This window comes from Peromyscus leucopus, chromosome 2 (assembly GCF_004664715.2).
Source record: "Peromyscus leucopus breed LL Stock chromosome 2, UCI_PerLeu_2.1, whole genome shotgun sequence".
Classification (NCBI taxonomy): Eukaryota; Metazoa; Chordata; class Mammalia; order Rodentia; family Cricetidae; genus Peromyscus; species Peromyscus leucopus.
Genome location: NC_051064.1, coordinates 129,989,491 through 130,017,214, shown reverse-complemented (window position 1 = coordinate 130,017,214; position 27,724 = coordinate 129,989,491). Strand labels below are relative to the sequence as shown.

Here is a 27,724-nt window from a genome sequence, read left to right as displayed (position 1 = left end):
AGTAGAGGCAAGATCAGAAGTTCAAGGTCATCCTGACCTATATAACAAGTTAGAAACCCCAGCCTAGATTACTTGAGAACTTGTCTCAAAAAAAAAAAAAAAAAACGAAAAAACCAAGCCTGGCGTGTCTTTAATCTCAGCAGTGTAGAGGCAGGTAGATTCTGTGAGTTCAGAGCCAGCATTGTCTAAAATATAAGTTCTAGGCCAGCCAGGGCTACTATAAGTGAGGCCCTATGTCAAAAAGAGAGAGAGAGAGAGAAAAGAAAAAGAAAAACAACAAAATAGCTATTTTGACACATTTAAGAGTAAATTATGTGATTGCAGGTGTTAAAGGAAAAAAGGCTTTGTGAAAGGGGTCATTTGAAATCTAATACCCATATCTCAAAGGTATTGAAGCTGTGGGTCCATAAAGCAAAAACTGGATGCCTTTTGACCCCAACTTTTTCCTTAAATGTTCTTGGTTTGGGTCAGCACGAAGCCATAAATAACCTTCACAATGCTGCAAGATGTGGTGATACTCCATAACCCAGTGTTCTGCTGAAAGATAACAGGTTCATTTGTCCATCCACAGTACATCAAGATCAGTACTAACAGCCTACAGAAAAGAATCCAGATGAAAGTTGACTGGTATCCTGTTTCCAGCCAACCCTAAAATCTTTGTGGGCAAGATAAGCAATGTTTGTAATTTTCACAGGGTGAATTGCTTGCCAGATGCTGGCACTCTTTCCTGTTTGGGGAAAAGTCCATCCCTAGTGATGCTTTGATATAAATGCTTTGTTGTTTATGGGTTACAGATCCGGCCATACATTTCTAAACAATCCCTGTAAGATTGAAAGAAATACAGTTAAGTTTGCATTTTCTGCAATCTGAAATAATACATTAGAAATTTTTATAACAATGAGCTTCCAAGATTTTTTTTAGGGTAAACTGAGGAAAGACTTCTACAGCTTGGTTTGTTTTGGTTGATTTCACCATGTAGCCTTGCCTGGCCTGAAGTTGACTACCTAGAACAGGTTGGCCTCCTGAGTGTTGAGATTAAAGTTGTTTGCCACCATACCTGGCTACAATATGAAAGCAGAATAAATAGTAGCCTGTGTGACGGGTGAGGAGGTAAAGTAAGCAGAAATGGTGGTGTATAGCTAAGGTTTTAGCACTGAGGCAGGATCACATCAAGTTCAAGACCAGCATATTGTGAAAATGTTTTTACTCTATCCAGCTTAACTTCACACAGGTATTATAGTGCCTGGTATTCCTTAGTTTTTTTGAGACAGGGTTTCTCTGTGTAGCTTTAGTGCCTGTCCTGGATCTCACTCTGTAGACCAGGCTGGCCTTGAACTCACAGAGTGCTGGGATTAAAGGTGTGTGCCACCACCTTTTTAGTTTTTAGGTTCTGTTTTGTTTGTTGTTGTTTTTTGTGTCTGTGCGGGAGGAGCCCATGAAGGCCAGAAAGGTCCTGCAAGAACAGCAAGTGTAGGTAACCACGGATCCATCTCTCCAACCCCTCCGTTTTGTTTTTCAGATTTTGTGCATGTGTGTCTGTCTCTTTGGAGGCCTGAAAAAAAAGACCATATCCCCTGGAGCTGGAGTCACAGGCATTGGAAACTAAACTGTGGTCCTTTATAAAATTGTTCTTTATATATATGAGTGTTTGCCTGCATGTGCATGTGCTTGGTCCCCAAGGAGGCCAGAAAAGGGTGTCAGATGCCCCAGAACTGGAATTACAGATGGTTGTGAGCCTCCCTGTGGGCTCTGGGAATCAAACCTAGGTCCTCTGCATGAACAAGTGCTCTAAAGCACTGAGCCATCTCCAGCTTCAGTCTTTCCTTTCTGAAACAGTCTCCTTTAGCCCAGCTATCCTGGAACTCTTTTATGGCCAAGGATGGACTTGAACTTAGAATGTTTTTGTCTCCATCTCACAGGTGCTAGATTACAGTTTATGCAGTGCTGGAGCTTGAACTCAAGGCTCTGTTCGTGGTACATATGTACTCTGCCAGTTAGCTGCGTTCTCAGCTCTAAGCATCTTTGTTTGGGTTGATGGTTATCCTTTCCTGCCCATACAAAGATGTTTATCAGATTGTTGTCCTCATCCCATAGAAGAAAAATCTAGAAATTTACAGAAAGGATCAGTTGAAGTAATAACTTACTAGTTTGTATCCATATTTAACCAGGAAAGAAAAGGAAATGGGTGGACATCTGTATTCTATACAACTTTGACAGGCTTCTTTTTGTTTTTCCCTTCCTGGTTATAGAACTTGCTGTCAAGCATGCTAGACAAGCACTCCACTACTGAGTTATATCCATGAGACAGTGTGTTGTGTGATGTGTTTTCAATGCTTGGGATTAAATTAAGGTCCCATAGAAGCCAAGTGAGCAACCCACCACTGAGCTATATTCTCCCAGCCCTTCTGATAAACTTATTTTTTTGAGGCAGGATCTGTTTAACCAGGCAGGCTAGAACATGTGATATTCCTGCCTCAACTTTCTGAATAGCTAGACTTGAGTGATTTGGTTGAAAGATACTAGGCCCTAAAACTTCCCAACTACTGAATCCACAGCTTTTGTGGTTTTGATATATTAAAAATAGGGGCAGGAGAGATGGTTTAGCAGTTAGGAGCTCTTCAGAGGACATGAGTTTGGTTCCCAGCACCCACATGGGGCAGCTTATAACCGCCTCTAACTTCTGCGCTCCATGGGCACTGTCCTCACAAACCCACTCTTGACACAGAAATGAATGGACACGGTGGTTGATTATTTATATGTTGACTAAGGAGTTTGGGCTCTGAATGTCCTCAGTGGTTTTTAAATTAGTAATTCTTGTTGGCCTGTTGTCAGTCTTAGTGTGATAATAGGTTGTCTTTTGTGCTGTACCAAGGAAACTGAGTGCCAGGGTTGGGGAAGGATGTATCTAGAGCCTGGATTTCGTTTACTTTGAATTTTTTAAATTTTATGTGAGTGTTTTCCCTGTGTGTATGCCTGTGCCTGGTGCTTACAAAGGCCAGAAGAGGGCATCAGCGCCTCTAGAACTGGAGCTTTATAGATCATTGTGAGGTGCCACATGAGTTCTGGGAGCCAAACCTGTGTCCTCAGCAAGTGCTCTTAACTACTGAGCCATCTCTGGTCACTAGATGATATATCTTGACAATCATGGTAGTATATACCCTTAATCCAAGTACTTGGAAGACAGAGGAAAGTGGATCTCTGTGAGTTTAAAGGCCAACATGGCATACATAGCAAAGCCAACCAAAGTACATGGTGAGACCCTGTCTCAAAGAAAAATCATGGGTGATGCCTGGCAATATGGCTAAATGTAATTTTAAATTCCATTAAAAATTAAAGCTTTTTCATGCCTTTAATCCCAGCACTTGAGAGGCAGAGGCAGACAGATTTCTGTGAGTTCAAGGCCAGCCTGGTCTTGAAAGAGATAGGACAGGTAGGGCTGTTACACAGAGAAACACTGTCTCAAAAAATTAAAATTTTGGGCCTGGCAGTGGTGGCGCATGGCTTTAATCTCTGCACTCAGGAGACCGAGGCAGGTGGTTCTCTGTGAGTCCAAGACCAGACAGGTCTACAGAGTAAGTTCCAGGACAGCCAAGGCTACACAGAGAAACCCAGTCTAAAAAAACAGTTTTCCAAATCAGTTCTGCTTGACCTTAGGTATTTTTGAGACATGTAGTATCCTTAAATTACTTGTTATTTGATTAATTTAGAGGTAGTACTTGGGAGGCTAAGGCTAGGAGTTCTGCCATGAATTCAAAGCCATCTTCAGCTACATAGTGAGGCTACATTAAAAATAATAATAGGAGGGTATTAAGTAACCAGGTACAGAGGCACATGCCGGTAACTATGCAGATTAAGGTAAGAGGATCCCAAGCAAGGGTCGTAGTAAGACCCTCCAGAATAAGGCATTAGTTAGTACTGTTAGGAGAGCAGTAATCATGAGCAAACGCCTCTGTCATCTACCCACAAAGATCACCTTCGGGTTGTGCCTCCACTCCATCTGCCTGAGGAGTCGATGCATCAGCCTGTTCCAGACTCCTGGGTAGCATAGCCCTTTAAAAAGAGAGAGCTGTTTTCTAATTGTCCATGGGTGGACACAATTTGAAAGTCATTTCCCCAAGTGATTTTGTTTTCCTTCGTTAAATAAAATATTCCTGGAGCCCCCCACCATCCTCAGTCAATTGTAGATGAGACTTGGGAAGCAGAGAAAACTGACTTATATGTTGAAAGCTCTTCAGCAAGGCTGGTCCTCAGCTGCTCCATCTCCTTGTTCTTCTGTTGCTGGACTTGCACTCCACTTCGTATCTGTCTCTGCCTCTCCTCCATCTCCTCCAGCTGCTCCTGCACAGGATGGCCAGACAGTGAACACCTCACATCTGCTATCTTGAGCACTTGCACATCGCTTATTTATTTATTTATTTATTTATTTATTTATTTATTTATTTATTTTAATTTTTTACCAATTCGTTGGTTGGTTTGATACACACACACACACACACACACACACACACACACACACACACACACACACACACACGGTTTCTCTGTGTAGCCTTGGCTGTCCAGGAATATGATCTGTAGACAGGTTTGGGCTCAAACTCAGAGATCCACCTGCCTCTGCCTCTTTAGTGCTGGGATTAAAGGGATGCACAAATATGCCCTGCCTTTATCATTGAGTATTTATAGTGATATTGAGATTGACACTACCTTTATAGGATAGGTTAAGAAATAAGTTCTGAGGCCTGACAGTGATGGCTCACACTTAATCCCAACACTCAGAACAGCCAAGGCTACATAGAGAAACCCTGTCTCAGAAAACAGAAAAAGAACTAGTTCTGAGAAGTGGCATCGAGACAAAGTGACATAACTTTGAAAATGCTGGGCAGTGATGTCAGATACCTTCAGTCCCAGCATTCCAGAGGCTGCAGCAGGTGGGTCTCCGAGTTCCAGGCCAGCCAGGGCTACTTTATAGGGACCCTGTCTGGACTTAAATCTTGACAACAGTGAAAAGGGGAGCCAGAGAGATGGCTCAGATGTTAAGAGCACTTGTTACTCTCACAGGACCCGGGTTGGATTCCCAGCGCCCACACAATGGTTCACAACCATTGTTATATAGTTCTGGACTCCAGTTGTGGGTGATGTGATACCTTTTTCTTGCCTCTGTGAGTACCGAGCACACATGCACATATATACATTCAGGCAAGACAAAAATGAATAAATCTTGAAAAAAATAGAAGGTATTCAAGGGTTTAGTGTCTGACATTAACACTATCAGTTGTTGACATTCCACATAATTTATAACTTTCTAGAAACATTAAGGTATTTTTAACTTTATATGGGTTGGAAGGTGTTAAGGAATTATCTGTACTTTCATCAATTATTGAGATTCTTTAAAGTTTAAAAATCATTTCACAACTAAAACCAGAGGCCAACCTGAATGAAGGGGCTAGAGTTCAGTGGGAGAGCACTTGCCTCATGCCCACACCCATGACCCTCAGCACTGAAAGGAAAAGTGTAAGGACTAGGCGAGGCGGTGCACTTTGAAGGTGGATGCTGGAGGTTCTCTGAAGTTCCATAATGAATCTAGGGCCAGCCTGGACTACACAAGACCCTGCCTTTTTTTTTTTTTTTTTTTTTTTTTTTTTTTTTTAATGAGTAGGATAACATGTGGTGCTGAGGATACCAGTTGAGTACTCTACTACCTTGAGCCTTGAGGTAATGAAGGTTCGGCAAGTCTGGCTTGGATCCTTGAAGGATCAGAGTGAGCTCACTTGGTAGAGTGCCTTTTGTTTGACCCCTAGCACAGCATAAATTGTGGCATATGCATTTTGGAGGCGGAGGTAGAATCAGGAGTTCCAGGCCAGCATGGCTATATGCCTTGTCTCAAAGGGTGGGGCACTGAGGACAGGGTATTGCCGTGCGGAGGTAGACGGTAAGGGCAGTTGAGAAATACTAAGAATCTGTTTTGGGCAGTGCTATTAATAGGAGTTCTGATCTGAGTCAGCTTTGATACTGCACTGAGGCACATCGCCTGGGATATTGGACACTTGCTAAAGCTCACCTTTAACCAACATTATCAGAAGATCTTTCTTTAGTGTCCAGCCCTGCCTGGGGGACCACACATGTGACCACACATATGTGGCATCTGAAGGGAGGTTTCTCCCTGCCCCAGTTTTAATAAGGCAAAGCACAGGGGTGGGGTGATGCTGCATTGATACATAACGACAGCATGGTGATGCTTGACTGTGATGCCAGCACTCTAGCCAGACTCAAGGTTATTCTTGACCACAGTGACTTAGGACAGCTTAGAGTCCAGGAGACCATCTCAAAAAAAAAAAAAAAGCTGGGTGTGGTAACCAGTAGAGCTCTATGAGTTCAATACCAGCTTGTTCCACATACAGAGTAGAGAACCTGTCTCAAAAAACAACAAAAAAAACAACCTGAAAAACAGAATGAGTGAATGAATAAATGGGGAAATTGCTTAGTAAAGTGCTGGCCACACACTATGAGAACCTCCATTAATCCTCAGAGTCATGGGGAAAGACTGGTGATGTGTGTACAGTCCCAGTGCTGGGAAGGGGCAGACAGGCAGGCAGGCAGGTAGGTACCTGGAGGCTCTATAATCTTGCTAATCAGGACGCTACCACCAGGTCAGTGAAGACCATCATGGCTGGGTGGAGCAGGACACCTTTATGGGGAAGCAGGGGCAGGTGAGTGGAAGCCACCTGATCCAGATTGACTTCCTAGCCAGTAGACCCTGTTATTAAAAGAGGGCGTAAGGGTGGTATGTGACGGGAGAAATGGCACATTGTTTGGTTTAGGTTTTTCAAGACAAGGTTTCTCTGTGTAGTCTTGGCTGTCCTGGAACTTGCTCTGTAGACCAGACCAGGCTAGCCTCAAACTCAGATACATCCCTGCTTCTGCCTCCTGAGAGCATTGGGATTAAAGGTGTGTGCCACCATCAACTTGTGAGATGGCTTAATGTTAAAGAGTACTTGATGCTGGGCAGTGCATGCCTTTAATCCCAGCACTGGGAGGCAGAGGCAGGTAGATCTCTGAGTTCAACGCCAGCCTGGTCTACAGAGTGAGATCCAGGACAGCCAGAGCTGTTAGGCAGAGAAACCCTGTCTCGAAAAACCAAATAAAATTTAAATATTATCACAGTACTTTTGTAGGGAATCCAAGTTCAGTTCCCAGCAGTCATATCAGACAACTCAAAACTGCTGGCAACTACAGCTTTTGGGGATCCATTGACTGACCTCTGGGCACCTGCACCAGTGTGTATATATTCACACAGACTTACACACTCATAATTAATAAATAATTTAAAATATCAAAGACTAAATGGGGTGTGATAGTATATGCCTTTAATCCCTAGGACAGCCAAGACTACAGAGGGAGACCCTACCTCAAAAATAAATAAAAATCAAATACTTTAGGAAATAGCATAAAGCCTGCCTAAACATGTAGGTGAGACATGTCTGTCTGTCCACCGTCACTCCATGGGTGTGTCTCCCTCCACAGTGGTTCCTTTGGCCATTGTCTAGTTGCATTCCTTGTTACTCTAGTTCTTGACTTCACAAGAAAACTTGGGCTAAAGGGAAAATGTTAAGGCTGGGCATGGTGGCTCCCCTGTAACTCCAGCACATGGGATGCTAAGGCAGGAGGAACAAAACAAGCCAATAACTCACTCTCTAATCCCCAAGTACTTTCTCTTAACCCTCATGCTTAGTATCTACGGGTTTGTGGTTGTTTTCCAGACAGTCTCACTCTGTAGACCAGGCTGACTGAATTCAGAGATCACCTGCTTCTGCCCTCCAAGTGCTGGAATTAAAGATGTGAGCCACCACACTGGGCTTGCTTAACATGGTATTTTTTTTTTTTTTTTTATTTAATGTACATTGGTATTTTGCCTGCATCTATGTCTGTACGAGGGTGTCAGATCTTGGAGTTACAGACTATTATGAGCTGCCATGTGGGTGCTGGGAATTGAACTCAGGTCCTCTGGAATAGCAGTCAGTGCTCTTAACTGCTGAGCCATCTCTCCAGCTCATCAATATTCTTTAATAAACTCTAAAGTCAGCTGGCCAGTAGTGGTGACACACGTTGTTAATCCCAACACTCAAGAGGTAGAGGCAGGCAGATCTCTGTGAGTTCAAGGCCAGCCTGGTTTACAGAGTGAGTTCCTTGACAGCCAAGGCTACACAGAGAAACCTTGTCTCAAAAAACAACAAAACAAAAAGATACGACATGTATACAGAAACAAGGGGATCTCTGATTTCAAGGTCAGCCTGGTCTATAGTTCTAGGATAGTGAGACTATGTAGAGAGACCCTATCTCAAAAAATACTGTGGCCGGGTGGTGGTGACGCACACCTTTAATCACAGAAGCAGGTGAATCTTGAGTTCGAGGCCAGCCTTGTCTACAGAGTGAGATCCAGGACAGGTGCCAAAGCTACACAGAGAAACCCTGGGGAGGGGGGGGGGGGGGGGGGGGATATGCTGTATAGCTATGAGCCTGACACCACAGTAAGAGCTTTACATTAATTAGCTCATTTGATGCAATCTGTGAAGTGACCATCAATCCTATTTTTAAAAAATAATACATACTCATCTGTACCTCAGTGTATATATATGTGCATCATGTGCATGCAGTGCCTCCTAGGTTAGTCAGAAAAGGGCATGGACCCTTGGAGCTGGAGTTGGAGCTGAAAGGTGTAAACTGCCTTATGCAGATACCAGGAATGACCCCTGCAAGATCAGCAAGCTCTCTCAGCCACCGGCCATCTCTCCAGCCCCAGAAATCCCATTTTTTCTGCTGCTTGGGCTTTTGGTTCAAATCGGGTATGATGCTGTCTTCCCTGTGAGGGAGCAGAGCCAGGATCTGCAGTTGGCTCTGAGCGCACCCCCACCCCCATTACTCTGGTACTGTCCTTAGACACAGACGCTGCTGACTTCTCTGCAAAACCCCAGAAGCCAAACTGAAGGGCCTGCACCCCACGCTGCTGTGCCAAATACTTTTACAAAAACAAAACCGTGAAGAACGGAGGGGTTGTCAGAGGTGAGGGAAGAAAAGGGGGTGGGTGCATGTGATCAGGGTATGTTATATACACATAGAAAGCCAACCAAGTTTTGGGGGTTTTGGTTTGGTTTGGGTTTTTTGTTTGCTGTTCGTTTGTTTTTGTTTTTTGAGACAGGCTTTCTCTTTATAGCCCTGGCTGTCGTGCAGCTCACTCTGTAGACCAGGCTGGCCCCGAACTCACAGAGATCCACCTGCCTCTGCCTCCTGAGTGCCGCGATTAAAGGTGTGAGCCGCCACCACCACCACCACCACCACCACCACCACCACCACCACCACCACCACCACTCCCCGGCTGTCAAGTAATTTTTGAAATCGAGTATTTGGAGTAGAGAGGGAGGGGTCTGGACTTTAGTGAAAACTTGGGTGAGGAAGGTGACTCAGCAGTTGAATGCTTGGTGCAGAGGCAGGAGGACGTGAGTTCAAATCTCTAGAGCGTTTACAACAAGCTCAAATGGGACCACACACATCTTGGGGCCCTAACCCTGGGGGGTGGGGAGCTGGCTACTAGCATAGCTCCATGTTCAGTAGGAGACCTCGTGGGGACAAGGTGGAGAGAGCATACCTGCACACAGACAGACACAAAAAAGGACATCACTGATGTAAACTTAGCTACATCCACCCCTCCCCACCCCCCGTCTGTCTATTCAGTCCTTAGACTCAGCCACACCGAGCTCACTTCTGTGCTTGCGGAGGAGCTGCCCCTTTGCCTGTGGTGGGCAGGCTCCCATCCCTTGGTTACCTCCTCCTGCCATCCCTCGGGACCTGCAGAAGACTGGACAGATGGCTTCTCAGTCTCTCCACTTTACTGGGTTTCCAAACTTTTTATACCTCCCAGGGGTATAAGAAGTAAATGAGCTCTGTGGAGAACTTTCTAGAACATAATAGCTATTGGGGTTTTTTTTTTTGTTTGTTTCTGAGACACGGTTTCTCTGTGTAGCTTTGGTGCCTGTGTCCTGGATCTTGCTCTGTAGACCAGGCTGGCCTCAAAGTCACGGAGATCAGCCTGGCTCTACCTCCCAAGTGCTGGGATTAAAGGCGTGCGACATCAGTGCTTGGCATAATAGCTATTATGGACCGTTTACCACCCACTTGTTTCCCCGGGCAGGAGTGAGCATACTTACGTCATCTATCCAGAGTCTGGTTCCTAGCACTGTTCCACTGCTTAGCACACTGAAATATGTTCATTTCAAACTTCATATTTCACTAAGACTTTCATATTTAACCACCTCAAATCAAGCCTTTTTAGTGTGTGTGGGTGGGGTTAGAACTCACTATATAGACCAGGCTGGCTTCCAATTCAGAGATCCACCTGCCTTTGCATCCTGAATGCTGGTATTAAAGGTGCAGGCCACCATGTCAGGCCTCATTTCTCTCTTTGTGTGTGCAGTGCCAGAAGTCAAACCCAGGGCTTTGTGCATGCTAAGCAAACACTCTACCACTGAACTGCCTCCCCAACTTAGGAAGCCTCTTTAACATCAAGGATGTTTGGATTTTATGAAAATGTTCACTTTGTCTGGCATCCCTCCCAGACAGCAAGCAACAGCTCATCCCCGATTATTTCCTGAATTTCTTGCCAGCGCCTTAGCCTGTTCATACTAGACACTTAGAAACAATGAATGGATGGATGATGGAGGTGGTAATATCGGCAAACTGACTCTTAAGAGTTCAAGCCCAAACTGAGAAATTCCAGAGCACCCTTGAAAAGTAGCCAAAATGAAGTAAGAGGGTATTTGGCAAACAGTGTTTAGGAACCCTTTCAGAAAAAAGAATTTGGAGCTAGGCAAGGTGGCACAGCCTTGGAACCTTAGCACCTGAGGCCAAGACAGACTAGAGTTTGGGGCCAGCATGCACTCTACAGTGAGACACTGTCCCCAAACCAGCACACACAGGGCCAGAGGTGGCCCTTGAAGAAGACCTAAATTCTATTTCCAGCACCCACCTCAGCAGCTCTCAACCTCCTCTAGGTCCAGCTCCTGGGGATCCCATGCTCCAGCCTCTGAGGGCACCACACTCGTGCACTTACCCAAACAATACATGTAGTTAAAAATAAAATCTTAGCCAGGCATAGTGGCGTACACCTTTAATCCCAGCACTGGGGAGGCAGAGGCAGGAGGATCTCTGTGAGTTTGAGGCCAGCCTGGTCTATAGAGCGAGTTCCAGGACAGCCAGGGCTATACATAAACCCTGTCTCAAATAAATAAATAAGTAAATAAAGTTAAAATCTTTTGAAGATTAATAAATACTACAGTAAGACACTCTGCAAACTGAATGCAGCCATTTTCAAGATTTCTCTTAAAGGAAGGACATACAATTTTAAGTTTATCCAAGAAAATACATGTTTCAAAAAAAATAGAAAGTTAGACATGATAGTGCATAGCTATACTCCCAGGATTTGGGGGCTGAGGCAGGAGGATGACAAGCTAAAGGCCTACACACCAGAGGAAGACAGGACTATCAGAAGCTCCAGGTCACATTTCCTTGGAGGCTAGTCTGGGCTACTTGAGACCCTGTCTGAAAAGAAAACAAAGCCGGGCTGTGAAAGGCCCCACATGAAAGTGTTCTCGGTGTGCCTAGCAACACGTAACTCAGCATTTGGCTGATGTGTCCCCTAAGTGCATGGCCGGGAATAACAGGAGATAAGTAAAGATAGCCCCAACCTGCACGCCCAGTCTGGGCTGCGGCAGACGTAATTGTTTATTCACTCAGTATTTATATCCTACTCTTCTAAAAAGGGGTTAGAACTGGCTCACACGTAATCAGAAATAACTCAGATACAGAGGATACGGTGACATGTACAAAAAAGGGAAATGCAGAGATTCCATCCCAAAGCCTGGACAGCTTGAAGGGGGAGGATGGACAGGTGGTACTTGAGGGTGAATGTGGCCGGCAGAGGACGGAATGAACTCACTGCACTCGGCCTCTCCAGCTCTCCGTGTACTAGCAAGCATGATTCACTGTTCAGTCCGAATTAGAAAAGGCTTCCAAGAAAGAAAAGGAAGGGGCACTGAAATACTTAGGGCTGGGCCGGCGCAGGTTCAGACTACTTTACTGAGCCTCAGTTTCCATGTCTATAAAACCTAAGAATCCAAGCCAGGTGTGGTAGTCCATTTATCCTGGCAGTACAGGCTTGCGATCCTAGCTACACGGGAGGCAGGGAGATCTCAAGTTCAAGACCTGCCTCAAGTAAAAAGAGGACTGTGGGAGACTGGAGAGATGGCTCAGTGGTTAAGAGCATTGGCTGCTCTTCCAGAGGTCCTGGGGTTCAATTCCCAGCACTCACATGGTGACTCACAACCATGTATAGTGGGATCTGATGCCCTCTTCTGGCATGCAGGTGTACATGCAGATAGAGCATCATGTTCATAAAATAAATAAATAAATCTTAAAAATGTATTTTAGCCGGGCAGTGGTGGCGCACGCCTTTAATCCCAGCACTCGGGAAGCAGAGGCAGGCGGATCTCTGTGAGTTCGAGGCCAGCCTGGTCTCCAAAGTGAGTTCTAGGAAAAGGCAAAGCTACACAGAGAAACCCTGTCTCGAAAAACCAAAAAAAAAAAAAAAATGTATTTAAAAAAAAAAGAGGATTGTGAATAAAGCTCCATGGTAGAGCGCTTGCCTGGGTCAATCCCCAATATCCACTGCCTGCCGCGCCCCCCTCCCCCCCGAGCTATGTAAACCAAGAGTGAAAATAACTGTCAGGCTGGGATGTAGCTAGAGAGATGGCTCATGGGATAAGAGTGCTTGCTATTCTTGCAAAGGGCCTGAGTTCAGTTCCCAGCACCCTCATGGTAGCTCACAATCATCTGTAACCACAGTTCCAGGGGAGCCAGTGCCCTCTTCTGGCTTCCCTGGGCACTGCATGTACATGGCGCACAAACATACATGCAGATAAAACATCCATACTCATAAAATAAAAATAGTAAAATCTTTTAAAAGAGGGTGGGGAGGGGATATGGTTCAGTGGTAGAGTACTTGCCTAACAAGCACAAATCCCCAACACACACAAAGAGCTGTGTAAACCAAGAATAAAAAATCCAGGTAAATCCTAATACTGGCCTTAACCAAATGAAATTAATACAGGACAGAGGAAAAGAATGAGTTAATGGGCCCAAGAACAGGTTCTTCTTTCACACTGAATGGTAATCCCAGCCCCAAAGACATTAGGCCTGTCTGGGTGTGGTGGCACATGCCTTTAGTCCCAACACTCAGGAGGATGAGGCAGGTGGACCTCTAAGTTTGAGACCAGCCTGGGCTACAGAGTGAGTTCCAGGCCAGCCAGGGCTACACAGAGAAACTTCATCTTGGAAGGGAGAGGGAAAAAAAAAAAAAAGGACATCAGACTTCCCTTCACCTAAAAGATGTCCCTTTTGCTGGCTACGGTGGCACACACCTATAATGCCAGCCCTCAGAAGGCTGAGGCAGGCAGGCCTCAAGTTTCTCAAGGTCTCCAGGCCAGCCTGAACTACATAGTCTCTCACACAGCCAAGGGGCCTACCCTGTACTGTTGAACCTCTTCATCGCGTTTTTGCCTCAGGAGTGTGATCTGGTCCTCCAGGTTCCTGTTCTGAAGGTGGAGCTGCCGGGCCTCTGCTTGCAGGGGTCTCAGGGCCTCCTTCATCTTTTGGATCTCTGCTTGGGTGTCCTGTAGGGCTTTGGTCCCTGCCTCTTTCCTCTCCAGGAGCCGCAGCAGCTGGGGCTCGTACTCCTCCTCCAGGCCCTGACGGCTCTCCGCCAGGAGATGTTCAAACTGGGTGGACAGGCGCCGACTCTCCTGGAGAAAGTGCCCATCGCTCTGGGTTGGGGGTGCCTCCAGCTGTTCCTGTAACTGCTCCTTCTGTTTCTGATAGGCCTCTCGGAGCTGGGTCAGTTCTCCGGAGAGCTGGGCTGCCCGGGTGGTCAGCGCTTCCCTGCAGTCGGCAGACTGAGCCACCTCCTGCTGCCGGCACTCCAGCTGGTATTGGTAGGCCACACATTCCTTGGTCACCTTAAAAAGCTTCTGCTTCACCATCCGGATCTCTTCCCTGAGCCCATCCCGCTCCAGCTCGGCCTGCGCGTGCAGCTTGTAGGCATCCAGGATGTCGTGGTGGACTTGCTGCACCTCCTGCAGGGCCGGTTCCCGGAGCAGCACCAGCTCGTGGATGAGCTGGTCCCTCTCCTCTTCCAGCTGGGATACAGCTTGCACACATTGCTGGAAACGGGCTTCCAGCAACTCCAGGTCCTCCACGCTGAGGGGCTCCTCCTCCGTGCTGGGACTCAGCGGAGCTGGAAGCCTTTCCTCCGTGGCCACCGTCTCTCCCTCACAAGCAGTCTGCTCTGGGCTTGGGCTCTTAGCTGGCCCCACAGGCTCCTCTGGAAATTGCTCCTCATCTGGCCTCACAGGTTCCTCCACAAGCACGGTCTCCTCTGGACTCACCGGCTCTTCCAGGTCCAGAGCCTCCTCTGGCTGCCTCGATTCTTCAATAAATAGTGTCTCCTCTGGCTTCTCAGACTCTCCCACGCAGAGACTCTCTTCAAAGTCCACCGAGTCCCCCAGATAGAGAATGTCTTCTAGGTTCACAGTCCCCTCCAAAGATAGAGTGGCCTCTGGGCTGAAAGTCATGGCCTCCTTGGGGGATTCGGAGTCCTGGCGAGGAAAACTGGCCTCTGTACCCGGTTCCCTGCAGGAGAGATGATGGACAGTGAGAGGGCAGCCCAGGTCCCGCTGATGTGTCAACAGGGCCTCCACCTCAGGGCTAGTTGCAGCTGGTTCTCAGTCTCTCATCTACTCCCTTCACCCATCTGCCTCTTCCACACACAGCCCGCTGTTTGCATTCCCTGAGGACACCACAACGCCCCTGGCTAGTCTCTGTTTATGTCACTTCAGCATTCACCGCCAGGTGTTCCACAGGTCTGAACATCTGGGGCTACAGAGAAAACCTGTCTTGGGGGTTGGGGATTTGGCTCAGTGGTAGAGCGCTTGCCTAGCAAGCACAAGGCCCTGGTTTCGGTCCTCAGCTCCGGAAAAAAAAAGAAGAAAGGCTGTCTTGGAAAACAAGCATGATGATAGTGCATGCCTGCAATACCAGCACCTGGGAGATGAGAGGCGGTCAGGAGTTCAAGGCCACTCTCAGCCTCTTAGAGTTTGAGGCCAACCTGGTTTCATGAGACTCTGCCCACACACACACACACACACACACACAAAGGGGGCTCAGGGAGTGGCCCAGCAGATAAAGGCACTTGCCACCAAGTCCGATAAACTGAGCTCAATCCTTGGCGTCCAAATGGAGAGAACCGATTTCTACAAGTTGTCCCAGGAGTGCACACATGCACCAAATAAGTAAGTAAATATTGAAAGGGCGGGGAGAGGGGCTGGAGAGATGGCTTATGGTAAAGAGCACTGGCTGCTCTTGCAGAGGACCGTGGTTTGGTTTCCAGCGCCCTCACGGTGGCTCACAACCTGCAACTCCAGTTCAGAGGGGTATGACACCCTCTTCTGGCCCCATGGAGTCCTCCCCACATACATACCAAAAATAAATTCTAAAACTTAAATTAAAACAAAATAAATAAAAGCAAAAAAAAAAAAAAAAAAAAAAAAAAAAACCCACTGACACTAGGGGATTAAAGGCAATGGGGGTGCACACCTTTATCCCAGCACTTGGGAGGCAGGCAGAGGCAGGCAGATCTCTGTGAGTTTGAGGCCACCCTGGTCTACAAAGCGAGTTCCAGGACAGCCAGGGCTACACAGAGAAACCCTGTGTCAAAAACAAACAACAACAACAACAACAACAAAAAGTGAATGGAGGAGGTGATCGCTGAGGTCTGCTTCCAATTTACATTCTTTTTACATTTTACTGATTTAATGTGTGTGGTGTGTGTGTGTGTGTGTGTGTGTGTGTGTGTCACAGTGTAAATGTAGAGGTCAGAGAACAGTTTGTGAAAGGCATTTCTCTCCTTCCGTATGGGGTTCTGGAGTGGAACTCAGGCTGTCAGGCTTGCCCACATCTTAGCTGCACTCAAATCATAGTTCTCCTAGAAATCTGCACTGCTAGTCCCTGCTCCATGCAACTACCTCCCTGAAAACGACCTTTACCATAGGAAGTTTCCAATCCCGTCCAACCTTTTTCAGCCCACTGTCAGAGCCCTAGGCCAAGCCATGATCCGTTTACTCTGTTTAGTACCAGCCTACTTTTGTTTGTTTTTCATGACAGGGTTTCTCTGTATAATAGTCCTGGCTGTCCTGGAACCCACTCTGTAAAACAGGCTGGCCTCGAACTCAGAGATCTGCCTGCCTCTGCCTCCTGAGTGCTGGGATTAAAGGTGTGTACACCACCACTTGGCTGTATCCGCCTTCTAATGAGCCTCCTTGCTTCTCTGCTGCTTAGTCTAGCCATAATTAGCTGGCTACGTCATGGTTGCAAAGCCTTTGTGGCAGGTCTTGCTATAAAGCCCTGGGGGTGGCCTGATACTCACTATGTAGTCCAAGCTGGCTTAGAGCTTCCTTTTTTTTTTTTTAAACTATTTACTTATATGTATGGATGCTTGGCCTGCATGCATGTATATGCACCACAGGTAGCCTGGTGCCCTCAAAGGTTAAATGAAGGCATCAGAGCCAGGCAGTGGTGGTGCACATCTTAATCCCAGCACTGGGGAGCAGAGCCAGGTAGATCCCTGAGTTGGAGGCCAGTCTGGTCTACAGAGTGAGTTCCAGGACAGCCAGGGCCACACAGAAAAAACCCTGTCTCAAAAACAACAACAACAACAAACAAACAAAAAAGGACATCAGATCCCCTGGAACTGGAGTTATGGATGGCTGTGAGCCACCGTGTGGGTGCTGGGAACCCAATCCAGGTTCTCTTAACAAGTAAGTGCCCTTAACAGCTGAGCCCTCTCTTCAGTCCCAGGCCTGGAACTCTTACCAATCCTCCTGCCTCAGCCTCCCAAGTGCTGAGACTTCAGGCATGTGCCACCATGCCCAGCTTTCAGAGTCTTAAAGAGGTGTCCCTAACTCACCATTTTTTAGCCTCAGCTCATATCACCCCCGCAACCCAGAACATGTGGGAATTTTTCACACCTCCTACTCTGAGCCCACAGTATCTAAAGAATCTAGCTGAAAAAATGCAACTTCCTGAATACCAATCTGCCTAAAAACACTAGCCAGAGCTACCGGAGAAGGTAAAATTCCTGGCACCAGGAAGGAACACCTGCTTGGGCAGGCAGGCCCACCTATCCTGCTCTGCCAGAGTCCCGATTTCCCAGCTGATGGTCTTTGCATCATGTTCCACCTTGGAATGACTCAACCATGTTCAAGGCACTATTCTAAACACTTGCATGTAGGCTGTTCATCTGTTATGCCCAGTGCAGAGACTGGCAAGCCAGTGCAAAGAGTAGGAAGCGCACCTGAGGTTCCTGAGAAGCCCCCAGTGCCTGGCCCTCCTAGCTAAGCCGCTAATTTTTTTTTTTTTTTTTTTTTTTTTTTTTTTTTTTTTTTTTTTTTTTTTTTTTTTTTTTCTCTGCCTAAGGCTAAGCAGCACAGGCCTAAGAGGGTTTGGAGCATCACGGTCAGAACGTCTTTTTTTGTTGTTTGTTTGTTTTTGGCTTTGGTTTCTTTTGGGGCAGGGTTTCCTTGTATATCCCTGGCTGTCCTGGAAGTCACTCTGTAGACCAGGCTGATCTCAAACTCAGAGAGATCCACCTGCCTCTGCCTCCAGAGTGCTGGAATTAAAGGTGTGCGCTAACCACTGGCCAGCGTCCTCAGGACATTCTGAATGTAGCTCATCTTCAGGAACAGTGGCTTTGCCTTATGACAGGGCACGTGTCCATTGGATGAAAGTGGACATCCCGAGGATGAGGCTAGTTGTCTGTACCCTAGTGTGCGGCCCTTGGGAGGCAAGCAGAAACCAGCTGAACTCCAAGGGGAAATTTGCCCAAGGTCAAGTGGCAGGTCTGAGGTGTAGAACCCAGGCCTCCTGACTTCTGGGCTGGGCTGCCTCACCACCCTGGGTACCAGATGTTGCCCTCAGCTAGCTGCTTTTCTAAAGAAGCAGATTACAGGAGGCCGGCAGAGAGGAGAGTGCTCAGCTGCCCAGTGCCACTGCCGCTCTGTCCCTGTCCCCAGAGGACTTGGACAACTCCTTAACGCTGTCCATGTGACTGTGACGGGATGTGTATGTGACCTCACGCCAACAACTGAGCTTGTGTCTGACTTCCAGCTTATTAGTATGTGTGTGGGCAAAAGGTATGTCCTAAGACCTAGCTCAGCTTTATCTTCTCGCGTGACAACAGAGGGTACCAGGTAGTATTCCCACAATTTGATAACTGCGAAGTCCCCGGGCCACACTGTGACTTGGGGCAGACCAACTCCACAATCACCAGTGGTAAGGCCCACAGTGTGGGCAGCTGCTGAGTCCAGCCATGGCCCAGTGCAGGGCTAGGAGAATCGTCCCTCTGCAGGCCTCCACCTGAGCCACACGGAGAAGAACAAGCTGACCGAACAGACTCTGACTTCGAGCTGGCGGGTGCCCAACGCCGCACCAAGCGGCTCAAATACAGTGAATTCTCAAATGGTTTCTCCCGGGCCCCAAGAACGAGTGAGTGAGAAATAAAGGGAAATAAACATAAAACTCATGCTCTCTTTGGCCTGTTGAGCCAAGTAAAAATTTGACAGGTTGATAGCCAGAAAGGATTAATTCTCCCCCGGCCCGGTAGTGTCACAAAATACCACAGACCACCGGAGGTGTCAGGTCCCCAAGCCAGGGCCTCCCATCTCCCTTCCCCGGGTGGCTCCGCCCCGTGCCACACCCGGCTGGACCACGACCCACAGCGAGGAGGAAGAGGCCATGGGGCGGGGGGGGGATGGGAGCCCACCTAGCACCCCCTCTGCTCCTGGGTGGCGACACGGACCCTGGAGGAGCCTACCTGGCAGCCCGGGCGCCGTCCCCGCCGCGCAGGGGTTCCGGACTGGCCATGACTGCCCGACCCCGGGCTGGCCCGGAGCGTTATTAATAGCCGGCTCCGCAGGCGGCTGTGCCGCTGCCCGCGTCCGCCGCACTGCCAGCTGCAGCCGACACCAGATCCCGGCGACCCGGGCCGGACGCGCCCACTTGGCCCGGACCATCTCCCGCGGAGGAGGGCGCGGCCCTGCGGGCCTGGGGCGGGGAGAGGGTGGGAGGGGATGGGTGGGGTGGGATGGGGTGGGATGACGGGAGGCCCAGCGGCGCTTCCCGGACCTTCTTCTCTCTCCATCTTTCCTTCTGGCCTGGGTTGCTTGGCGAGGAGAGGAGGGGGGCTGTGCAGTCTCAGGGGAGCAGTTCCCGGGCCCGATCGAGGCGCGGGGGGGGGGAGGTTTAGTGGTGGGGTGCCCAGAGGGACCCGGCACCCCTCGTGTCGGCGCCCTGCGATCCCCACCCGCGCGAGGGCTTGGAGAGCGGCCACCCTCCCGTGTCCCGCAGCTGTCGTAAAGGGGTGGGGCAGGGCGCCTGCTGGAGAAGGGGGGTTACCCGCCACACCCCATGCGTCTGGGGACAGCTGGGGGCCAGAGAAGGGCTGAGGAAGAACTGCGAAAAGGCCTAAGGCCATAACGTTGAGTCTGTGTTTAACTCAGGTCTCTTCCCCCACCCTCCACCCTGGGAGGTTGCCTGGGGTCTTCTGAGAGCAGCCGCACTTGTGGCTCCGACTCAGCCAGCCTTCTGTCGTGTTTCAAGGCATATACCCACGCCTAAGTCCTCGGCCCACCCGTGTCCCGGGCAGACTTCCACGCCGAAGGCACTCTCCCCTTCCTCCCAGTAAGAGCTGCTGGGCCCCTTCCCAGACCTGGGACCCAAGCATTCTTCCTCTGATTTCTTTTTTCCACTTGGTCCCCGTGTCAGGGAGGAGGGCTTTGATTCAATTTCAGAAGAATGCTGTGCACCTGGCAGGCCCGGGCCAGGAGGAGGCTGGACACCGGTTTAATCAGATCCTTGAGCAGCAGCAGCAGCGGCGGATGGGGATGGAGAAGGAGAAACGATGCCAGTGTGTTGACTGGGTGGCTTGTGGCTTGGGTTCCGTGTGCCCACAGCTGGGAACATCTGGTAAAGGTTCTGTGTGTGGAGCAGGAGACAGATCTAGGGTTGTGTATCCCATGGGGCTCCTCCATTCCTGTCCTGTGTGGGCTTGCGGACGTGCAGCTGTATGACTTGACAGCAAGGGTGAGTGTGTACGATTGGGCCAGTCGCGAGTGTTCTTAGGGAAATCGGGCACTGGCCGCAGCCACTGTGAAGCAGCTGTGAACCCGTGTGTGAGTGTGAGTGTGAGCCTGACTGGGCTGACATGGGCCAGTGTGGCAGCTGAGGGGTAGGGGTGGGTGTGTGGCTGCAGCCATGCACTGAGGGTGCCCCCTGTGGCTGGGTATTTCATGTGTTTTGGAGGGTGCCAAGAGCAGGACACTCGTGCGTAACACCCAGAGCGGCTCAATATACCCATGTAAGGCATATGGGAGAAAACGCGTTTTGGAGGCTGCTGGTCATTTTCTGACTTACCCCTGAAATATTCCAGGGGAGGGTGTTGGCAGGGCCTCCAGCTGCTTGCTGGACAGCTGTTGCCAGTCAGAGAGAAGGAAGGGAGCATGGGCACGGCCTGCCTGCCAGCCTGCTGTTTACTGAAGGTGCTCGGCAACCGTCAGCACGGGCGGGCCGGGGGAGGGGAGCGCGCGGGGGGGGGGGGGCGCTGCCATTGACCGCCAGCCCCCTTGCCCAGGAGCTGGCATGTCCCCAAGGCTGCATCCTTAACTCCTGGCAGCTCCCACTAAGCTCCTTAGGGTGAAAAACTGAATCCCTACCAAGTCCCAGAAACTCCTTCACGCTTGGACCTTTGTCCTTGCTGCTGTCTCTGTCTACAACGCCTTTTCCAGCTTCCCCGCTCCTTCAGGGCTCAGCCCTCAGTCATCTCCTCAGAGAAGCAGCCCCCACCCCCCAGTATCCACACACCCACTTTATCCATCACCCCGCATATCCTTCTGCTGCACCGAGCACTGTAGGGAAGATTCGGGTTTATTCGGGCTTGCAGGAGTTGAGTTCCCAGCACTCAGCCAGACAGCGCGAAGCTAGCTGCCTGTAACCACAGCTTCAGGGGGATCCCACACTTCCGGCTTCCTCAAGCACACATAGACATACAGACACATAATTAAATAAAGTAAATTTAAAAAACACCTGAGAGTGGTTTTTGTTTGTTTGTTTGGGGGGGGGGTGTTTCAAGACAGGGTTTCACTTCACAGCCCTGGCTGTCTTGGAACTAGTTCGGTAGACCAGGCTGGCCTTGAACTCCCAGAGATTCATCGGCTTCTCCCTCACAAGTGCTGGAATTAAGGCGTGCGCCACCACTGCCCGGCTAATAGTGTTCATTTATAATTCTTCTCTTTTCTGCTCCTCCACTAGAGCAGAAGCCCCATGAGGACAGGGACCATATGACTTATTCAATGCTGTCCTTGCATGTCATAGAAAAATTTGTTGGATGGTCTCCAGTGGGCAAGAACACTTTGCTGATTAAGGCTGACAAGTGAATTTAATCCAAGAACCTTTCCATCTAAAGGTGGAAGAAGAGAACCAACTCCACACAGTTATCCTCTGACCACAAGTGCACACATATCATGTATACACACACACACACACACACAACACACACACACACATACACACACGATAATAAAAATAACAAAATGTTTGTTGAATGAAGTACTGAAAAGAAGTCTGGATGATGGTATTTAGACCAACTCAGGCAACATATTATATTGGCTGCATGCCAGGCTCATACTACCCACCATTAAAGAGCTCCAGTGGGCCCGGGCGATGGTGGCGCACACCTTTGATCCCAGCACTCGGGAGGCAGAGCCAGGTGGATCTCTCTGAGTTTGACACCAGCTTGGTCTACAGAGCGAGATCCCTTGGCACACATTGACATTTGGTCTGTGCTGAATCTGTATCGAAGCAAATGGCTTCACCAGCCCAGGTCTGCAAGAAGCTTGTGTAGAACATGGCAGAGCCCGGGAACGCAAGCTTGCATGGAGACAATGCCGACCACTCAGCTGAGCAATGTAGCATCAGGCCCTGACACCCAGGGGCCCGGGGGCAGGACAGGTTCCTCATGGACAAGGTATCTGGGCCTTGGAAGGATAAGAGAAGCATTTCCTGAGGCAGATACAGAGGGTGCATTAAAAACAAGTGTATCAGGGGCTGGAGAGATGGCTCAGTGGTTAAGAGCCCTGGCTGCTCATCCAGAGGACCCGGGTTCAATTCCCAGCACCCTTGTGTGGCAGCTCCCAACTGTCTGGAACTCCAAGATCTGACACCCTCACACAGACATACATGGAGACAAAACACCGGTACACATAAAATAAAATCAATTAATTAATTAATTTTAAAAAATCCACAAAGCCGACCCCAGGGCCTGGTCATTCTCTGCCTAACCTAACTGCCACTCTGTCTCTGCACTGCCCGGCTTGTCCAGGGGCTGGTTCCTGCTCCAGTGTCACAGTTCCCTGGCCTTCGGCCTCCAGCTGAGTAGACACGGCAGAATGAGAAGCGGGGAACTGTGACCAGGATGGTCCCCGAACTCCCCCAGCTATTCTGAGGACTGAACCCAGGGCCTGGCACATGCCAGGTGGTGCTCCCCCACTGAGCTATAGCCAGAGCCTGAGATCAGGCTATGTATGGAGCGTCTCTCCCTCAGTGAGGTGTTTCTTGGCAGGAGCTATGCTCCTCTACCAAGGGCTCCTGTGTGTGTCGCGCCCGTGAATTCAGATGTCAGCAGGTTTCCTGGTGAGACCGCCTCCCCTTACTCCTCTGGCTCAGGGTGGTGTCTGTTGCAGGATCGCAGAGCCCTGGGTACTTCCCTGTTCCTGCACACGCCTCTGTGGACAGTCCTTTCATGAGCCCTCTTTCTTCCTCCTCCTCTCCTCTTCTCCTCCTTCTCCTCTTCCTTTTCTTCTTTGGTTTTTCGAGACAGGGTTTCTCTGTGTAGCATTGGTGCCTGTTCTGAATCTCGCTCTGTAGCCCAGGCTGGCCTCGAACTCACAGAGATCTGCCTGGCTCTGTCTCTCCAGTGCTGGGATTAAAGGCATGCCCCATTGCCGCCTGGCTTCATGAGCTTCTAACAAAGGCTTTGAGTATGCCTATTTAGTGATAAAATCTCCAAGGCAAGAACTGGGCCCCAGGAAACAGGGCCCTGGACGCAGAGGTTAAGGGAGGTCACCAAACACCAAGATGAGAAGACTGTGATCAAGGCTGGTATATAGCTGAGTGACAGTGACGCACACGGTGCCCGAGACCTTGAACTCAACACTCAGGAAATGCAAAAAAGCAAAAGGAAGGTGGAATTGGGATTTAGTTCAGTGGTAGAGTGGTTGCCTAGAAAAACAAGCAAACAGAAAGACCGAGAGAGAGAGAGAGAGAGAGAGAGAGAGAGAGAGAGAGAGAGAGAAGAGAGGAGAGGAGAGAGGAGCTGGAGAGATGGCTCAACAGTTAGGAGCATCTGCTGCTCTTGAGGACAGAGTTCAGTTCTCAACGTAAGTCACAGGTCCCACAGCCACTTGTCACTCTAGCTCCAGGAGTTGTGACGCTCCCTTTTGACCTCCTTGGGTACCCATATGCGGCACCCTTACACACAGACATGTACACTGTGGTGTTTTGAATGAGCACGGCCCCCATAGACTTTCATAGTTGAATGCTTGATCCCAGTTGGTGGAACTGTTTGGAAAGGATTAGAAGGTGTGGCCCTTGTTGGAGGGGCTTGTGGGGGTGGGGGGGGGGAGGGTGGGCTTCATTGTGGCATCATCAAACATCATGAAACATCAAAGTTATCTCTCTCTGCTTTGTGGTTGTTGTCTCAACATACAAGCTCTCAGTTACTGCTCCAGAGCCACACCTGCCTGCCATGCTCCAACCAGGATGGTTATAGACCATAAACAAGCTCCTAATTAAATGCTTTCTTTTAAAAGTTGCTGTTGTAGTTTGAATGTAATAGACCCCCTATAAGCTCATAGGGAGGGGCACTCTTAGGAGGTGTGGCTTTGTTGGAGTAGGTGTGGCCTTGTTAGAGGAAGTATGTCACATATACCTCATATGTCTCATATGTCTCATATACCTCAAAGCTACACTCAGTGTGGACTCAGTTCACTTCCTGTTGCCCGCAGATCAAGATGTGGAACTCTCAGCTCCTTCTCCTGCACCATGTCTGCCTACACATTGCCATTTCCCACCACGATGATAATGAACTGAACCTCTGAACTGTAAGCCACCCCAGTTAAATATTTTCCCTTAGAAGAGTTGTTGGGGGCGGGGGAGGCTGGAGAGATGGCTCAGTGGTTAAGAGCACTGACTGCTCTTCCAGAGGTCCTAAGTTCAAATCCCAGCAATCATGTGGTGGCTCACAGACATCTATGGTGGGAATCTGATGCCCTCTTCTGGCATAAAGGCATACATGCAGATAGAGCGCTCATACACATAAAATAAATTTTAAAGATTAAAAAAAAAAGTTGCTGTGATCATGGTGTCTCTTCACAGCAATAGAAACTCTAACCAAGACAGTTGCCTCGGTCAAGGCGTTTTGTCATTGCAATAGAAAAGTAACACACATGTACACACACACACATATGTACACACACACACACACATATATATGTACACACACACAAATATATGTACACACACACACAAATATATGTACACACACACATATATGTATATATATGGAGAGAGAAAGGAGACAGGAGCCTTCTTACTCAGTCTTGGATCTGTAGAGGGGTCCTGAGCAATGGACCTGAAGATGGAAGGAATGGTAATATTATTGTGAGCTAGGAAGTGGGGAGCACTGGAGAGCAGCAGGGCAGACAACATCCTCAATATCTCCCCACCATACTGCAGAGCCTTTCCTAAATAATTACCGCAGCAATGTTCCCTAGCCTGGTTCTCTGAGAGTGGACTGCACCATCAACGCCCTCTTCCCAGGACTGTTGTGACCAGGAGCCGGCAGGGTGAAGGTGCTCCGAAAACCCCATCACTTAAGTGAAAGCCGTTCTGCTTGGTTTCCTTGTGCTGACGGTGCCCTGAAACTGTCCAGGGGTGGGAGGAAAGTGGTTCTCAGATGCCCTGCAGGACTTTCCGGTCACCTTGTCTAGAGCTGGGGCAGGAGTCCAGGTTTTGGAAGTGAGAGGCTGGATGGAGCCTGACACCTGCTCCTGGGTGCCCTGGGGAGAGTTATTCCTTCTCACAGGCAACTGGACAACCCCTCTTAAACCACAGGTGTAGTGTGGAAAGGAACCCATGAAGTGTTTCATCGAGGGCCCAGGAATTTAACTATCATTATTTACTAAAACTTTTTTAAAGATTAAAAAAAAGTTTGATTGATTGATTGATTGATTGATTGTGTGTGTGTGTGTAGATATGTGCACATGAGTGCAGGCACCTGTAGAGGCCAGAACTTTGGATCCCTCTGGATCTGGAGTTACAGGAAGTTCTGAGCTGCCTAATGGGTGCTGGGAACTGAACTTGGGTCCTTTGGAAGAGTAGTAAGTGCTCCTCCTACCTGCTGAGCCATCCCTCCAGCCCCTATTTAAATTTTTTTGTTTTCTTGCTTTTCCTTTTTGAGACAGGGTTTCTCTGTGTAGCCTTGACTGTCCTGGAACTCGCTCTGTAGATCAGGCTGGTCTCCAACTCAGAGAGATTCACCTGCCACTGCCTCCTCGGTGCTGGGATTAAAGGCCTGCACCATCACTGCCAGGCTTTAAAATGTTTTTAGTCTTATTAAGTAGCTCATGCTGGCCTTGACCTTGAAATGCTCCCTTTCCATCTTCTGAGCCCTGGCAGTACAGGCATGGAGAGCAGTACTTTTAATTATTCATAGTTGTATCCCTAACCTGCAGCTTTTCAATAAAGAAGTGGTTGGCGCTGGAGGAACAAGTCTGTGCCTTTGCCTAAGCGATGGAGTGCTTACCCAGCATGCATGGGGTCCCGAGTTCAGTCCCCAGTGCTGTAAAACATGCAGATAAACAAGTAATCCTGTTAAGGAGTAAGCAGTGCGGCATGCCAGATGACAAGCTGGGCATTTTATCTGCATCGTTACAATGAATCCTCAGAACTCTCCTGTCCCTTGGAGCCTCTAATAAAGTCCTTTTGTTGATAGGAAAACAGGCTTGGAAAGCATTGTTCCAGAGTCATACTTGCAGAATTGGTAGCACCCAATTCTACTTAGGTGTCATTATCCTGGACCTCCCGAGGCTTATGGTCAGTGTAGTGAGATTCAGTGGCCCTACCATCCTTGAGCTTACTCCCCAGAAGCCTAACCATGACCACAGACAGATTTCTGGACAGACTACAGACAGATCCCTTGACAGATTACTTAATTCTCCTGGATGTCAGGTGTTGCTCTTATGTTAGGTATGTATGCTAAATGAGAAAACGGGAGAATGCTAATCACTTTGCATAGCATACAAAAGACACTCAATAAATGTTACCCCCTTCAATCCCCCCCCCCCACCCCCGCTTCCATTTAGTACCATCAGGACACCAGCTGGGTCGGTGATTCACCTGTTCACCTGCGCCTTCCACAGGTTAAACTCGCCTGCAATGTCTAGCACAGCCTATAGGGGGCGTCGCACAGACACCACCTTTCCCATGCCAACGCCCGGTACAGCGGGACACGTATTTCCTATCATGGCCGCGCGGGGGCGCGCCGGACCTGCGTTTTCAGAACCGACGGTGCAAATAGCCAGGAGGCTGGACCCAGAGGTGAGCCAAGTCATCAAAGCAATCATTAGTAATAAATGGGACGGGGATAGGCTCTGGCTCGGTAAGCAGAGTGCTGGTCTAGCATGTAAGAAGCCCCAGGTTTAAACCTCAGAGATGCATAAACCTAGTGTGCAGCTTGCCAATAATAATCCCAGCACTCAGTGTAGGCAGGAAGATCAAAAGTTCAAAGTCATCCTCAGCTTCGTAGCCGAGTTAGAGGCCAGCTTGGGTTAAGCAAAACTTTGTGTTAAATGCACACACACACAGAGGAATGATCAGAAACCAGCAAGAGCTGGGTCATAGAGCTAACTGTGGTGTGTGTGAGAGCCTGTGGTCAATCCACAGCACCACAGTAAATATAAATAAATAAATGAATGAATGAATAAACAAACAACAATATAATCATGGCAGCAGCTCCACCATCTTGCAAGGAACACTGGGAAGCTACAGGCCGTGTGCTCGAGGAAAGAGGCAGATGTCAGTCTGAGAAGGTTGCACGTTAAATCCAGCCTCCTCACCCTCACGTCTCTCTGTACTCTTGGGACTGTTCCCTCGGCTTTAGAATGGAAAGCACACTGCTGTCTCTCTTAGGAGGAACAGAGGAATTCCTGGAGAAAGCCCAGCCATCACTGCTGGGCCCATTCTTACCTGGGCCCTGAGTGAGCAGATACAACTGAATTCCTTTTCCATGTCATAACTGGGGCCTTCTCTGTGGGACTCCCAGCCTGCTTATTCCTAATACAGCCAGAGGCAGACCCCCAATGCAGCGGTTTCTCCTGTCCTTTTTGGAGTGTCCCTTCCGGCTCTCAGGCTCCTATAGGCACTGTCTGTGCCTCTGTTCCCAGGCAAGTTGATCTGTAAATTTCTTCAGCCCTTTCCCACCACCACACTCCACACCAAAGCTCTGGCCCCTGTT

At 48.9% G+C, this 27,724-nt stretch overlaps 1 protein-coding gene across 2 annotated transcripts; it reads right to left on the bottom strand.

The window, feature by feature from the left end:
• Nucleotides 1-209: 209 nt before the first annotated feature.
• Sync (syncoilin, intermediate filament protein) lies at nucleotides 210-19,134 on the bottom strand. 2 transcript variants are annotated; one of them, XM_028855817.2, is made up of 5 exons: nucleotides 18,971-19,133; nucleotides 13,572-14,733; nucleotides 4,214-4,338; nucleotides 3,974-4,050; nucleotides 210-821 (listed from the first exon to the last, which is right to left on the bottom strand). In XM_028855817.2, exons 1-5 carry the CDS (start codon nucleotides 19,018-19,020, stop codon nucleotides 811-813), a joined length of 1,425 nt encoding a protein of 474 aa, XP_028711650.1. In that variant the 5' UTR covers nucleotides 19,021-19,133; the 3' UTR covers nucleotides 210-810. The 2 variants fall into 2 exon arrangements, with proteins under 2 accessions (XP_028711650.1, XP_028711649.1); XM_028855816.2 differs by lacking the exon at nucleotides 210-821 and having other exon boundaries at nucleotides 3,545-4,050; nucleotides 18,971-19,134.
• Between the last annotated feature and the right edge of the window lie 8,590 nt (nucleotides 19,135-27,724).

Bases quoted from the DNA above. Each gene is read 5' to 3' on its own strand.
- Sync (XM_028855816.2), bottom strand. From the start codon at position 19,020: ATGGCCAGTCCGGAACCCCTGCGCGGCGGGGACGGCGCCCGGGCTGCC. The intron at 14,734-18,970 runs GTAGGCTCCTCC...TCTCTCCTGCAG, and splicing joins GACGGCGCCCGGGCTGCCAG to GGAACCGGGTACAGAGGCCA. The intron at 4,339-13,571 runs GTAGGCCCCTTG...CATCCTGTGCAG, and splicing joins AAGAGGTTCAACAGTACAGG to GAGCAGCTGGAGGAGATGGA.